The 15582-nt window shown below is 43.4% G+C and overlaps 1 protein-coding gene across 4 annotated transcripts in view; it reads left to right on the plus strand.

Moving 5' to 3' along the window:
• ENTPD4 (ectonucleoside triphosphate diphosphohydrolase 4) overlaps positions 1 to 15582 on the plus strand; it is a 189776-nt gene that overhangs the window by 57055 nt on the left and 117139 nt on the right. For all 4 annotated transcript variants that reach the window (XM_086943555.1, XM_086943553.1, XM_086943556.1 and 1 more), the window contains exons 3-4: positions 5638 to 5835; positions 5934 to 6139. In XM_086943555.1, the coding sequence (XP_086799681.1) occupies positions 5638 to 5835; positions 5934 to 6139 (404 nt within the window). The remainder of the gene's footprint in view (positions 1 to 5637; positions 5836 to 5933; positions 6140 to 15582) is intronic.

Below are 15582 nucleotides of genomic sequence, written 5' to 3' on the forward strand. Positions count from 1 at the left end.
GGGACCATGAGTGTGGGCGGCAGACAGTATTTGCCGAGCTTGCTCATGCTGCAGGAAGCAGGCGAAAAGTGGTCGAAGGCTCTTGGAGGGACCTCGTCTTGGTGAGCCAATGCGGGGTGGCCGCTACATCTCCAGTGGTGGGTCGAAGACAAGGCCAGTCAACTATGGGAGAGTGTCCCTGAGAAAGAGTTTAGTGTCGGAGCCCTCCACTTTCTCGATCAGTTTGCTGAGCAAGAAGAGTTATTTTTGGTCGCGTTCCAGCAGGGTGTGGAGGCGTTCTTCGACCACCGCAACCCGCTGTTTGTCAGTCTACGGGTGTCTGGAAGCCCGCAATGTCCGTGCGTATGCACTTGGTTAATGCGGAAATGTTCGCGTCCATGCCCTCCATACGGCCCCCTACCGCTGTGATTTCCTGGAGGACACGCTCCTAGGTGGTGTCCTGCGTGCTTCCTGTGGGCAAGTGCTATGGTCCGGTACCTGGGGATGCCGCCCCTCTTTGGGTAGCCCATAGGGCAGGTTTAGGAGGAGGGATTCAGTAAAGAGGAGTTGCTTTACTGGTTTGCCCCTGGACTTGCCTGGAGACCTCCGCCTGGCCTGAGGCCTGCGTGGACCGCCTGGCTCTCTCGTTCGATAAGACCAGGTGGGAAGGGGGATGAGTAGGCAGTGTGGCCCCGGTCCCCTCTCTGTGAAGCCTGCTGTGCCACGGGTTGTTGGGACAGGTCTGCAGTGGTCTTCTGGCTGTCTGACAATGGGCCTGGGAGCGGCGGAGGGTCCATTAGCTGAGGTGCTCTGTTAGCTCGTAGCCAATAATCCGGACGGTCATCACCGCGGCAGACCCAGAGTACGGCTTGGGTGGGTGACCAGTGGCTTTGCGGGTGGCGTTGTGGATGGGCAAGGCCTCGCCAATGGGTCTCAGGTAGTCCGGGTGAGGTTGAGGCGGGCCGCCTCTGATCTGGTACATCAGTACGGCCCAGCAGCTGTCCAGGAGGTCTGGACAGTGTTCCGTACCTTAGCTGTGGATGGCCTAGTTCAGGCCTTGTTGTTGCTGGTCTGTGCCGAGTCCGTGGGGTTAGTAGCGCAAGCAGGGGCCAGAGGGTTTCCGCCCCAGGCCTCAGCACCTCTCTGCCGCTGTGTAAGGGCCTCTTGCGATGATTTAGGCTTACTGAGAATTTAGGTTCAGGGAGCGGGCTACACTGCCAGCTCTCAGCCGTGGCCCGGATGGACACACAGGCTGCGTGCTGCACAGCAGAAGAAGGTGCAATCAGGCCGTTGTGAGCAGGGCCGAGGCTTCCTTCCCTCGTTCAGGCCCAGTGATCTATTCCCTCCTGTGGCTAGGTCTGGCGGGGCCTGCAGGGTTGGGGAAATTCAGCGCTGAGGTGAGGGTGTCCTCCATGTGGGGGGAGGGGTCCCGACCAATGCAGGAGAGGTGGGAGATCATTGCAGACAGAGGCTTGTAGTTCCGGTCGCAGGGTCCCGTCCCCACCTGTGAGCTGTGCGGCGCCGGGGATCAGCCTGCGCGGTGGGTGCTCAAGGAGATCCCTCTGGACGTAAGCTCCCCAGTACTGTGAGCTGGGGCTTTACACTTGGTTCAGGGCTCAATGGCCGCTCACCTGTTCTGCTGCCATGTCCAGACGTGGAGCTCCCTCTGCCCCTGTGATCCGCTGCCTGCCCTCGATCCAGCTTCAGGCCCCCCTGGGTGGGAGGGGAGGAGGGGATGATATGCGGGCCGAAGGTGCAGCGTTTGAGTCCGGCCTCTCTGCCTGCCTCTAGGCCCAGCTGCCCTCATGTCACTGTGGGCCGCTGTGGCAAGTCCGACACTGCCTAGAACACTTTTGTGGTTGGAGAGGGTCAGGTGGCGGACTGCGCGGTCAACAGGCGGTGCAGGGATGCAGTATGTTGGGTCCCCACCATGGTGTTAGCCGCTGCCGCCATTGGGGCCCATTTCAGCGCAGAGCTCCAAGATTAAGTGGCCATCTTCGTTCACGGCCAGAGTAATCACTCTCGCCCCCCCCCCCGACCAGTTCTTATGAAATGCATTGTCCATGTCTGCCAACAAACCTGATGTAAAACCTTTTCATTTTCCAGGGCAATTTAATTTTTCTTAATTTTTTTTTATTACCTCATGACTCCTGGCTATTTATTACATCTATAGACCAGAAGTGGTTGTCGAGTATTAGTTCTGGTAGGAGGCAGCACATCCTGTCCGTAACAAATATTGTGAATATTTTGTCATTTACATTCATTTTTCTAAATTAGGGGCATTGTTTGGAGGTCTATTCTCTTCTCTCGAAGTAGTGAACCTTCTATCTTAGTCATTGAATGCATTAAATGTTTGTTTTGGGTGAGGACGTTGAAAACATCTACCTACGGGTTCACAAGCAAATGTATATCATAGTCTTATGAAGCTGTCTGGGCTGAGTGATATGTTTATTTTAAGAAAACTGATAACCTATAAGAACTTCTCAAGAGACATTGGGTCGACCAGCATTTTTTTTTAGATTGGGAAACGGGGATAAAAGTATCCATCTGTATTATACCCCAAGTTTATAGGCAATCTGCAGGGCTTGATACAAATTATATATATTTTTTTTCTCTTTCCACCCTTTTTAGATTTGGCTTCCTTTTATGAGTTCTTTGTTTTGCTGGTATTGTGTCCCCAAATTGGAGCATGATCTGGTATTGATTAATTGCCATTGTCTTCATGTGTCGACTTCCATGATGGCATTTCTCTCAAAATGCTATCTTTTTGTGTGTATGATCACTGGTCATGAAAGTAAAAGTTGGTTTACGCCACTGCCTCGCTTGAAACCTTTTTAGTCCCATATCTGTAACTCTTTTTATAGCCGAATGCAGAGGTTGCTCTTTTATCAGGTTCTCAGTCTAAAATGTCATACTAGACTATTTTAAAAATACCATGTCAGTTACCACCTTCAAAGGCTGCCAAGGTCTGCATAAAAGTAAATAGAAGGATTCTTGGTTAGTGTTTTCACCAAAGTGAGAGACTGTTGCATCCTTCTCAACTAGTTGAAGCTTTACGAAGTTGCCTTTTTCCCTCTCTAGCCTTCTTAGTGCTGGTCACCATGATTGGTATGTGTTTGTGAAAAAGGTATAGTTACCTCATTATTCTTCGTTGTGCTGAGTCTCTGAAGGTCTAGTGGAATAATCCGTGCCATAGTCTTCTCTAATTTCTTTGGAAGAGTTAATTTTGTGCATGTATCTACTTGTCTGTAATTCAATAAAGTGCTTCCTATTGTTGACGGAGTTTATTCCCTTTAAAATCAGTAAAATGACCTTTATGACTTTGACACATTTTAGCTCACCATTAATAAATTAGTGTCAGCAGCATTCTATTTGCATTGTCTACTCCATTCCCTGGTGCATTGTTTGGAGAAAACTTCAGTTGGTGTATCCTTCCCTTCCCTCCCACCCTCCGCCACATTTCTACAACTGTTCTCGACACCAATATAAAAACTGAATTCATTTCCAAGTGCACTGGTTCCTATCGTGTGAAATGCAGCGGTCTTCCCTGACAACTTATAGGGATCTCATCTCTCTCCCTTCAAGTACCCTCTGGTGCTCCTTGATTTGTTGGCAGCTTTCGACACCGTTGACCACACCATCCTTCTTCAACGGGTCGAGAGCGCCGGCATCAGGGGACCTCGCTTAGCTGGCTCACCTCCTTTTTACAGGATCGTTAGCAAGGCGTTCGCCTTGGTCCTTTTACATCTGAACCCAAAAACCTGACCTGTGGGGTCCCACAGGGCTCTTCTCTCTCCCCCTTATTATTTAATCTCTATATTTCTCCGTTCTAAGTTGCAAGAGCTACCAGGGGTCGTCTTCAATTATGCAGACGACCTCGTCCAGCAACAAAGCAAAAACGCCTGAGATAAAGACTTTGATATCCTCAGTTCAGTTCAAGGTAATGTTTATTTAGACCTGGGTCTTTAACTCCTTACAGGCTATTGACGGAACCGTTCCGTCACAGCTCGCGGGTGAGCTGTGCTCATGACGGAACGGTTCCGTCACGGCCCGGCCGCCGCGCCTGCGCGGCGCTGATTTCGCGACTGCGCGGCACGTTTAATTGAGCGGGCGGGGCCTTGACGGAACCGTTCCGTCATGAGCACAGAACGGTTCTGTCACCCGTGGAGCTCACCCGCGCGCCCCCTGCGACCGTTATCGCTGCAGCGGAATAGCCGCCGCAGCGAAAGGGTTAAACAAGATAAAACCGATTGCAGTTAAAGCATTCTACAGCACCATTTATACAATCTTCACAAAAAATAAATAAATATCACAAAAAATAATAGACTTTGATATCCTGTTTGTCAGCTCCGTCTTCCATTCCTTTTATGTCTATGTACTGACTGGAATGTTTTTCAGACTCTTTACGTGAAAGTGACTAATAAGACGTCCTTCCAGGGCCTCTAATGTTGCTGATAATACTTAAAGGGGGGCCTTATGCTCTGTTTTATGGTTTTCAGTATTATTACTCAGTCTCCCTTTGTTCTGATCTTCTGTACAGATTCTCCAGCTTAACCACTAAATCATGTTGCAGGCTGGTCAAGGCTTGGATGGCATCCTCCTTAATCTTGGCCCTTAACTCAGCCTTCAGTGAACGAAGGCACTCCTGTGAGTCTTTCTCTGACAACGCCATGTTTATAAGGGATTGATCACTGTGTTCCTCTGGGCGTTTGTCTCCGATTGTTGTTTGTCTTCATTTCTGTAACTAGTTGAAAAGTTCTCTCTGCTGCTGTCTCTTAGGTACTGTGGATTTCTCATTATTTACCGGTTATTCCCACAGGTATTCAGGGTTTCTGTCAAGACAAATCCATGCCAATGTGCATCGTACTGTTTGCAAAGCACAACAAGGTCAGGGCCGGAACAGTGTGAATGTATTTTCCTCGTTGCCCTTGCCAGTCCAGATCATATACCACTTCTAGTGTAGAGGGTTATTGTTTTAGATATATGGGTACACCTTGTTCAAAGGTCTGTGGGTGTATAGGACAATGCCTTCTGTCCTTTTAAACTCACTGTTTCAGCCTATGTCAATAAAATAGGTTTAGTCAGTTCATGGACTCTGTCTTGAATATGTTTTTCAAACCACAATGAAATGTGTACATTGTACAATGTTGGAGCAGTCCTTAAGTATATTTAGATTCCCGACCACAATCTCAAATCCACGTGAACAGAACACGCCAAGGGCCAGAAGATCAACTCTAGGTTGATCTTCTGGCCCTTGGAACCTACAGTTGACATAATTCATCATTATGCAAAAAGAATAAAAGGCCAATTATCTTGTATGAAAACTTAAAGTGATGTAGTGTTAGCTGACATGTCTTCTGTTTGTGGGTGGACGTTTTTTTTTTCCAAGGGATGACTGGCGTTGTAAAGTTATAGTTTAAGGATTTTTCCTGCACGCTATACTAGTGCCAATCGGTGGCCTTGTTTCATGAGGCTTTCAGCCAGGCATAGTTTTTAGCCAACAACACTAAGCACACTGGGACTACAATTACCTACATCCTTAGTGCTGCTGGCTAGAAAAGCTGAAATGGATGAAAGCTGCCCTCTTGGCATGGGATCAGATAATCGTTATAGAATTGCGTCTTCTCATTCTGGAAATCCAATTCTGCTTTGTTTCAGGATCAGTATATCATGCTTGTTCCCCGCTTCCTGGCACTTCAGCCTCTCCCCAGCTGGCTGCCTACGATTGCCTAACCCCACGTTGCGCCAGATGATTGTGATTGGAATTCTCGCTGCCAGTGTTTCTTTGCTGTTCTACTCTGTCTTCATAATCAGAAATAATTACAGACGATCATACAAGGATCGGCGACATCACAGGTAATACCCCGAGTCCTAATGTTCATGGTTATCCTTTTGGGGCAGTGAAAAGCTGAACAAGTTGTCAAACTATTTTTGTGTATTTTTTGTGCTGGTAGATACCTTGCTAGAGTAACGGATCTAGAAGCTACGGACACAGACAACCCCGACCTAAACTATGGCATTGTGGTGGACTGTGGTAGCAGTGGCTCAAGAGTCTTTGTATATTGTTGGCCGCAGCACAATGGCAACCCGCATGATCTTCTGGATATTAAGCAAATGAGAGACGAAAACAGAAAAACTGTGGTTAAGAAAATCAATCCAGGTATGAATCCAATATTGTTCTGTTGTAAAACTGTAATTATGCTTTCTCAGCAAATTACTTAGGCAGCCAATCAACGGGTTATATTGCTGAGAGTTAATTGAGGAAGCAAAGGGGTAGGACATGTAATACATAGACAGAAACGCCTGTAGGGAAAACATTATATTGCCTGTAGGTTGATATTTCTTATGACATTGACAACCCGAGTAAAAATTCACAACTATTTAAGTCAATTTACGTATTTTCACAAGAAAATCTCCTAACAAAGCCTTTGCGGTAATTTCTGTTTTTCTGACTCATGTTGCGTTTCTAGATCTGCAAGCATGCATGTATTTTTTGTGTTTTGGAAGGCCTGGGGCTTATTGCTTCTAGTGCATCATGCCTTCACATATCAAATATATTGAAGCTTCTGCAGACTGATTATTTCAATAAACCCACGCAAATCTCTAATTTTGCATATCCTGCTGATCAGTCATGGTTGCAGTCCCTATGCCACACAAATCAATTTAAGACCGACCCTTTCCGAAAACACTGAATGTGTAGTAGGTGACCATACTAGCTTATGTTATCTTCTATCTGTTTGTTTAATTAACAATACTCTTTCTTCAGTTCCTCTTCTATTTCCATCTCTGGAATACCTATGTTGCCTTATGGTGGGAAAAAACTGTTCCAAGTGAGACCATTTCACACACTTTATTGCAACACTATGCACTCTAACCTCCTTTCTGTGTCATTGTTTCCCACTGATTTCATAGGAAAGTATCAGTTGTGTTTGCTATTTATAGCGAGAGTGGTAGTCATTTGTCTGTGGTTCTCGTCGTCCGTGGTTCTCGTCGTCCGTGCTATATGAGTAGGAGTTTAATTGGAATTTGCGGGTTACCAATGGGCTTTTGCTCAGAACACATATTAATTTGTACAGTTTTAGTTAATTTTTGCCACAAATATCTAACTATAAAAATTGAAAGCCATTGTAGGATGTGGCTCTCTGTTTCACCTTCAGAATTTGTGTATTTTACTAGACCACTGACATCCACTAAGGTTAAGTGAGTTATGCACTCACATCGAAAGACACTTTCCTAGAGTTATTCTGACACAAAAAAGTAAATGTGCATAAGCTTCTTGCCTTTAACGTTGCATATCAGCAATCCACAGAAGGCAAGAAACATACGAAAGATTGCATAAAGCGCGGTTAATGTAGTTGACATTTACTTCTAACACTTTAGTTTGCTGGCACCAGGATGAAAGCAGTTTTCAAAAATCCTCAATTGTTTGAGCTTGGAGCAACCTTACCAATATAAACCATTCTGTTTGGAAGGTGCATTTGGCACTAAACCATAGCCGTCTACAATTAACCTCCTTTGACTGTGCATGACTACTGTTCGTTTTTCTTTCCCTTTTAAATCTTCTGTAGCTCTAAATAAGCATGGCCAGCAGAATGCTTTCTAAGGAATAGATGGAGTTGAGTCTTCTGACAGTCCTTTCCTGAAAAAAGATAGCTACAGCTGTCTGGTATTTGGTGCAGCATCACCCACTTCCTCTTCCGTTATGCTAATACCCTTCTTGAATCTATGTTGTAGGTAAATCACCAGAAAAAACTATGCTCTAATTTATTTTCCAAAACATTATAGGCGAAGGTGGATGAGGCAAAGTAAGATGGCAAAGATCGTTCTTCATCACTATCTTTTTCCTTGCCCTGGCCCATTCTCACAGCAACATCACATAGCCACACCATGCCAGATATACTTTGCCCACCTCTTCATCTTGATCCACAGTTTACCCATATCTTTGCTCATTGAGACATCTGGTGTTAAGAGACCGAGGGAGTGTAGTCTCCTGACTACTGCTCCTTAAAATTCGCTATGGAGTAGGTGGTGTGTCATTCTTTCTCCAGTGCTTGCAAAATATTCTTTTTAGCTTTATTTTTTATTGAACGTTTTGGTATACCAGAAAAACATGTACATACATCACAGGAGAAGTGATGGAATTGAATAGCGAAAGGCAAGATATATCCAACCAGATGTGATATAACCGTTCAAAGAGAAAATAGGCAGGTTCCTGTAGGTCAAGTTTCATATGGTATGTAGCACTCATGTCAACCGAGACACCGTTCTGAGACGTGCATATGATCCTAAGAAGGGGGTATGTGATGGAAAGTGTAGGTCACTTCATTCTTCACATATTGTCCTTCAAGAGGGAAGGTACGTCGCCAGCTGCAATGCTGGCAATGGAGAGACTTGATAACTAGGGAGTGCCCTTAAGGGTGTGATGGTGGATGGAGTGATGTGAGGAGTGGAAGAGTAAAATATTCAGGATCTATAAAGACCTTGGGAACTGGCAAGGCACCAAACTCGAACCACGGTCAAATTGGTGGGGGTGTAAAAAAATCAAGAAGGGAGAGGCAGGGAATAAAGTCAGATAGTCCCTATTTATTTAACAGCGAGACTACCCCCAAGTATAAGATTCTGGGTTCTTCATCAGTAGACCGTTCTAGTTTGTCCTAGAGGTAGATGTTGCGCATGATTTTCATTCGTGTTGAAAAGAAGGGAAAACTAAGACAGGAGGTGGATGGGCACTTAAACCAGGAGTTACTTATTAAATTTGGGTATGAATCCTAAACCCGATGAAATAGTGGTATCTAATCCTTCATCCTAAAAATTACATGCTTGTTGACTGCACAACACACGAGCGTCATCAGCAATTCTATTCTCATGGGTGTCACTGTTGTTTCCCAGTGCTGGAGAAGACAGACCTGGCAATGAAGAGCGAAGTGGATCTCCGTCAATGCCATTGCCAGAGACTTGCGTCTTTTTAAGGGAATTCCAAAAGCAAAACCTTACAATATATTGCAATCTTAAGCATCTTATCTTCTGTGGCGGCTATTACTGTAGAAATGAGTAGTCTATAGATCCTACATAAAACAAGGCCAAAGAATTTTTTTTTCTACATATTTTTTCCATACTCATACCTATTCACTTGTGTACAGAAATAGTTTACTACTATGGTACAAGGTACAGATAAGCAGGGAGACTCTTTACTCCAGGCGACTGAAGTACTAATTCCTATTTCACTCAAGTACATTCGAGGCTATAAAACACCAGGTCCATAGTAGCCTGCTGTAATGAAAATGTTTTCCTGTTTTATAGTGAGTGGAAAATTACACTGTTGCTTTATATTGCAGACGGCACAGTTTTGTACTACTTACCATGAACTCTCGACCTGCTTTCGCAGTAGGACCCGCAGTTCCGGCAGTGGACAAGTCATCAGTCCACAGACTACTAAAATTATCATGCGTGACACGATTGCCTTCTGAGTTGCTTGTAAGATCAACCGTTTGGAAGCTGGCAATCTGCATACTACCAAAAGTATGGTGGAGAAAGATTCTGTTCCCAACGAAGGATTGTTTCAAAACGTCATTTAAAGATGAATGAAAAATTGAAGAAACTTTAATGTTCATGGAAAAATAGTGCACACATCGTTGGGAACAGAATCTTTCTGCACCATACTTTTGATATTATACATAAGTACTTCCTGACTAAGTACTCGGATGGAGTAGCACATCTAGATAAAAAGAGAATATGATCCCAAAATTGAGATAGAGAAACGAGTGCATAGAAGGGCACTATCAAATCTGAATACTACACCACAAGACAACCATAGAATACTGACCATGTGTCGTCCTCTTGGAATGGTGCCAGCCGAGGGGGAAATGTAACACCTTGGTAAGCATTTTAATATATTTAAACCAACACACTTTGCATGCCTTCATTGGCAGTTCTCCCTGCTGTACTGAACAAAGTACAGAATGAACACAGAGCAGCACCATCTCTGGACTTAGGAATGAACTTACTGGGGAACTTCTCTACATTTTCTCCATCATCCTGAGCAACATTAAGGGTGAAGCTTTGGTTATTGCTATATGTCAGAGGCTCGCAGTAACTCCTGTTCCAGATCATGAACGGGAACTTCCAAAAATAATTGTGGAACTTTACACCTATGTGTGTCATGAAACCTTGGAAATGAAAAGATGTTAAGCCACAATTAAAACATAAAGGTGACAGTTAAGGTTCCATTAAAGAGAACTCTGCAACTGAGAGGAATAGGATACGGAGTGAAAGAAAGCAAAGACAAACTAGATGCCCTGCATCTCGGTAATCTGGTATGAATGGTTATAATTTAAGGGCCTGCGTGAAAATGAAACAAATAGAACATTATCAGTATGCTGATAGCTTCCCCTCTTCTCAGTCTTTTCAGAGCACTGACTGTAAATGAGCAGAGAAAGGGAGTTGATCCGAGTACTGAGGAAAGGAGGAGGATAACAGAAAAGGTGAAACAGGACAAGAGGCTGAAGTTCACAAAAAGAGAGAAGAGAAAGTAGTGGACGCTAAGATTCCATACTGATCCAACTATAAGCGCTTCTGCAAAACAAGACTTGAGCGAGAGCACAACTAGGCAGCGTACCAGAAGTCACAGTTGTGCATCAGATGCTTCTGAGGTTTCGGTGGCAGGTCCAACTGATGAGGTCATACATGTTGAGACTCCAGATAAGCATTTAGATCCTCCTGATAGGATTTACAATTTAGAAATACAGATTGAAGGAGAAATACCATGCATTATTGAAAAAGTCTTCACATTTATCTGAGGATTATAACATAATGTTAGCTGTAGTTGACTGACTTGCAGTCTTTATTATGGAAGCGTTCCGGGTTAGGAATTAATAAGCATAGCTTTTTCTCCCATGGTACCTGACGACATTAGGTACGTTTACACCACTGATTGGGCTAAAAGGCCTTCTCTGACCTTGTATAGAAACCAAGCAAGTGGGATAAACACTATTCCACATATCATTCCCTTATGCTATGACCCTCGAGCACAGGCTCAATACCCTTCAAAGCCAAAAGCAACGTTATATCTGGCATTACAAACATTTAGATCAGGATTGGTGCTGTGCCAACTTCTGAATGAGTCTGCAATTTTTTAACCTTCTATTTTGACATTAACACAAAAAACAATGGCTAATAAAAATTCTACATACACTTTACTGAGTATCGAAGAAATGGTAGAAGCACCGTTTTCAGTTAGTGTTAATCCACCTGTTACATGGTTAATACACAGTATTATTTCTCTATTGATTACAACTTTTTATTTTCACTGCAGCAAAAAATATCAATCGTTAGGCTGGTATGAAACAATTCACATATTTTCCTTCATAGAAGTTTCCTTTTTCTTAGATGTTCGTAAATGTTAAGAATCCAGTATTTATTACCACAGCTAGCTGCAGAAATCTCATAGGTCACTCTTCTGTGTCATACAATTTCGTTGCATGGAATGTTTTGTGCTTTGATTCCAAGGTTAAAATGTGCTTTAACAGCTACTCCTAATACATCATCCCCACACATAATGAACTGCTGCATAATGGTTCTCATTTACTATTAACACATTATACTTGTTGTGAGTTGAAACAATGCCAAATATTCCTGATTAGTTTCGAAAACAATACAGGCTTGTGGAAGAACTTTATACCCACCGCCTCAATATGTAACCAGAAATGTCCCTTGGCCGAGTATTGATATGAGAGGCTTGCGGTTTGACAAAATTAGCAAATTGGTTGCAGTGTTACTACAAAAGGACATCCCTTTCAATTGTGGGGCAGAAACCTACAACTTGTAAACAGCCAGAGCTGCTTCGGAGACTCAGACTGTTACAAATTCAATATCTGACTCACTGCGCTGATATCGTGCATACAATTTTTAATTTTTCAACAACAGCTGGTATTTTGCATTGTTTTCCTTATCTGACTAGGAAATCACTAACAAGGAGTTCATGTATCCATCTGAACAAAGCTGAAGAGAAATCCTAGCACGCTATCTGGGATATGCTTGGCTTTCCGAACTTAGCTAAAACTGGATGCTATCTTTTTGAAAAATGAATGCTACACAAGTGAAACCTGTGTTTTCATGTATGACCTGTCCAGCTAAAATCATAATGGATCTACAACTGGAACAGCCCCCAGTGGCTTTTCGTGAACTGGAGAGTCTCCCCTAACTGCTACAAGAGCACCAGAAACCATTCTGGGTAGTGCCTCTGTCCCTACTGAAAGATGCCAATTATGATGGCTCTGTTTCACCAACATCACTCTTCGATGAGTCACTTAATGAGTGGCTTGATTCACTATTATCATTCGAGCTCACAAATTAAGTACTCTCACCATCACTGAGTACTGTGGAATTGCAACCGCTTGGTGGTCCATCTAATTTGTGGGCTGCCGACAGCAAGCACACAGTGACTGTTTTTCTCAACGACCACAAACCAGATGATGTCAACATGTCCTCAGAAGAGGATTGAGATTGAAACAACGTGTACTTTGATCAGAGTAATGCACATGATTATGAGCCAGAGATTTAGACAGACTATTTTTCTTTTTATCTTTTTCTTTTTAAAGCTACTTTATATTTGATTGGCATATTCAGTATCTTGCTTGATCTGTTTAATTGCCAACATGTATCTTTTTCTTTAGTATAATACTTTAGTTGTATATGCTATTATGCTAATTACCTTTTTAATGCATTTTTTCTAAAGTTTTGAAAGTTCTACTGCTTGAAATCTGCAAGGCTTAAGAAAAGTATTCATGCATAGCTTTTTGCATTATTTTTCGCTATATCATGTTATCATAGAAGTTGTGGCAGGTGACCCCTCGATAGTTTGCATCCACACTTCGGGCTTAACATTCTCCTTGATGTCACTGGGCTTTGTCTGATGCCCGATGGAGCTACATAGCTTAGCTATAGGGGAGATGGACCGTGGATTCCCTCCTTGGTTGTCACCTACCCAGTCGGTCTTTAGACAGACTTCCTCCTGTCTCTCCTTGTTGTCTTTTCTCTCCTTCCTCCCTTTCCCACCCCCCCTCCTCCAATGCTTTTCTCTCCTTTCTCTCCTCTCCTAATGTATTGCCTATTATTCTTGATGTATTGTGTAATTGTTGATCTTGTCTGATACATTGTTGATCCTCATGTATAGTGCTCAGATACCTTTGGGTCTAGCCAATCTCACTTTCCCTCCTCCCCCCTACTATTATCTCGCTCCTCTCTCCTCCCCTAATTGTATTGCTGACTGTTTAATATAATGTTTTCTTGTTTGATCTTTTCCTATATATTGTTGAACCACATTGTTGTACTTCCTTTCGTCTCTCCTGCAGTCTCCTACTGCATCCGCCCCCCATTCATGTCTCTCCTTCCCTCCTCTCTTAATGTATTGAGACTGAACTATTTTGTCTGACGCCCGATGGAGCTACTTAGTTTAGCTATAGGGGAGATGGGCCGTGGATTCCCTCCTTGGTCGTCACCTACCCAGTCGGTCTTTAGACAGACTTCTTTTCGTCTCTCCTTATTGTCTCTTCCCTAGCTCCTATCCCCTCTCCCCCGAATTCTCTCCCCTTGCCTGCTACTCTGCCTAGCCCCCTGTCCTTTGCCCTTTGACTAAGCACTCCTTCTCCCCTTGTTGGGGAAAGATCCAATATTTATACTCTGGAGTCTCAGCAAACCCGCTGAGTGAGTCCACTGCGCCAAGGGAGCCACTCACAATTGAGGTTTGGTAAGGCACCCCTTGCCAAAGCACTCCCTCTCCCCTTTCTGGGGGAAGGATCCAGTATATAGGCCTTGGAGTCTCAGAGACCTCTCTGAGAGAGTCGACTGCGCAAAGGGAGCCTCTCACAACAGAGATATGGAAGTGATACCACTTCCCCTGGGATCACAGCATACTGGACTTTGGACGTTGCCTTGACTCGTCTACCGGTTTGTGTCCCCGTCGCCCCTCCCCCTTCCATGCTGTGTCCTTCACCCTCCTCTTTCCTGCCTTCATTATCTGTCTACTTCCCCTGCTCCAACCCCCCTCCCCTGAATCTCTCACCTTGCCTGCTTCTCCCCTTACGTATTTGTGCTTATTGTTTATCTCGACCTTACCAGTAACTATGTGGCCATGCTCTAAGAACTTTGTAACCTTTGTTATGATGTAACCTGTAACTATTATCTGATGTATATGTAAAGCGCTCTGATATCTGCGGGTCTAGCCAGCGCTATATAAAACTCTTGAAAATAAAAATAAATAAAAGTTACATTTACGTTTATTTATTTTAAGTTATATTGTATATTTTAATAATTATGTTTAGATATAGAGTTTTATATCTAAATACTTTGTGAGCATGGATGTTCCTATCAATCAGATAAACCCTTATTAATATCTCTGCTCATATGATGTCACAATTCCGACATACAAGCTGGGGATGACATAAAGTCCATAAGGCCAAACTACATCTTGAGCAGGCTGAGTCTCCATTTTTTTTCTATTTCTGCAGAATCCTTGTCATGTTTGCCTTTAACATAGATGTTGTCTGTACTCCTCTTTCCAAGAACCTGTGAAAATGTCATGCCACTCTAACAATGAGATAGATAAAACACCTGATGCAACCCTATTCTGGGAGAATCTCAAGGTCGAACAAGCACAATAGGCAAAACAGTGTAATCTGGATTGACTTATTTTTACCTTATTTGTTTATAAGAACGCGTCTCATACCTTAATGTACATCAATTGTCAGAAATTCCTTAACTAACGTTAGAAATCCCAATCTTAGATAAGATACAGTATAAAAGGGTTACCACTTGACCACTTGTCAGGAGAGGTCCTTCGCCCTTGATTATCTTGTAAGAAACTGCTGTAGATGATCTTGACTATCAGAGCACCGAGATGCTGCTTCGCACTTGATGCTAATACCGAGCCAAGTCCTGGAGGAGAGACGCTGCTGTGGCATGTGTTTTCCTTTTGCAGGGAATACTGCCTCCTAAGATTTCTGATAACCAAAGCTTTTGCTGTAAATGGGTGCATTGAGTCTTCCTAAGAAACTCTAGGCACAAGTTATGCTACTCTATGCTCTTCTAGCATAGCGCATCGAAGTAGGTTTTAGTTCTATGATGTAATTTTAACTATGGTAGGTGTTTAATTTTATTGTTGTTGCTTGCATTTATGCTGTTCTAATGCTTTTTTGTGTAGTAGTTTTAGATGTGCTAAGGAACATGTTGAGCCTGTTGCAATAAATGCTTTTTAGTTAAAGTGTCTATTTTCTTAGCAGAGTTTTTGTGTGTGACATTGCAAGGAAGGAAATAGGTTTATTTCCGATTACACGGGGTCCATGGATCACCGTAGATGCCTTTATTCACCCAGTGTGCATCAGCACTCTGGGTATTGAAAAAGAAATGGGAATGGCTCCAATTGTACATGCAGGTATCTTTTGTTACTGCTGTGGATCTGGTCTCCAATCGAAAAAGTTGTTACCTGTGTGTTCAGACATGGATTAGGAATGGATCTTTCAATTCCAGTAGTTTCTGAACTATTCACAGAGCCATCACCCAATTGCTTGAATTAGGATACCTGGCAATAGTCTTTAGCTGTAAATGTTA

The sequence above is a fragment of the Lissotriton vulgaris genome, chromosome 11, assembly GCF_964263255.1.
Source record: "Lissotriton vulgaris chromosome 11, aLisVul1.2, whole genome shotgun sequence".
NCBI classification, from domain to species: Eukaryota; Metazoa; Chordata; class Amphibia; order Caudata; family Salamandridae; genus Lissotriton; species Lissotriton vulgaris.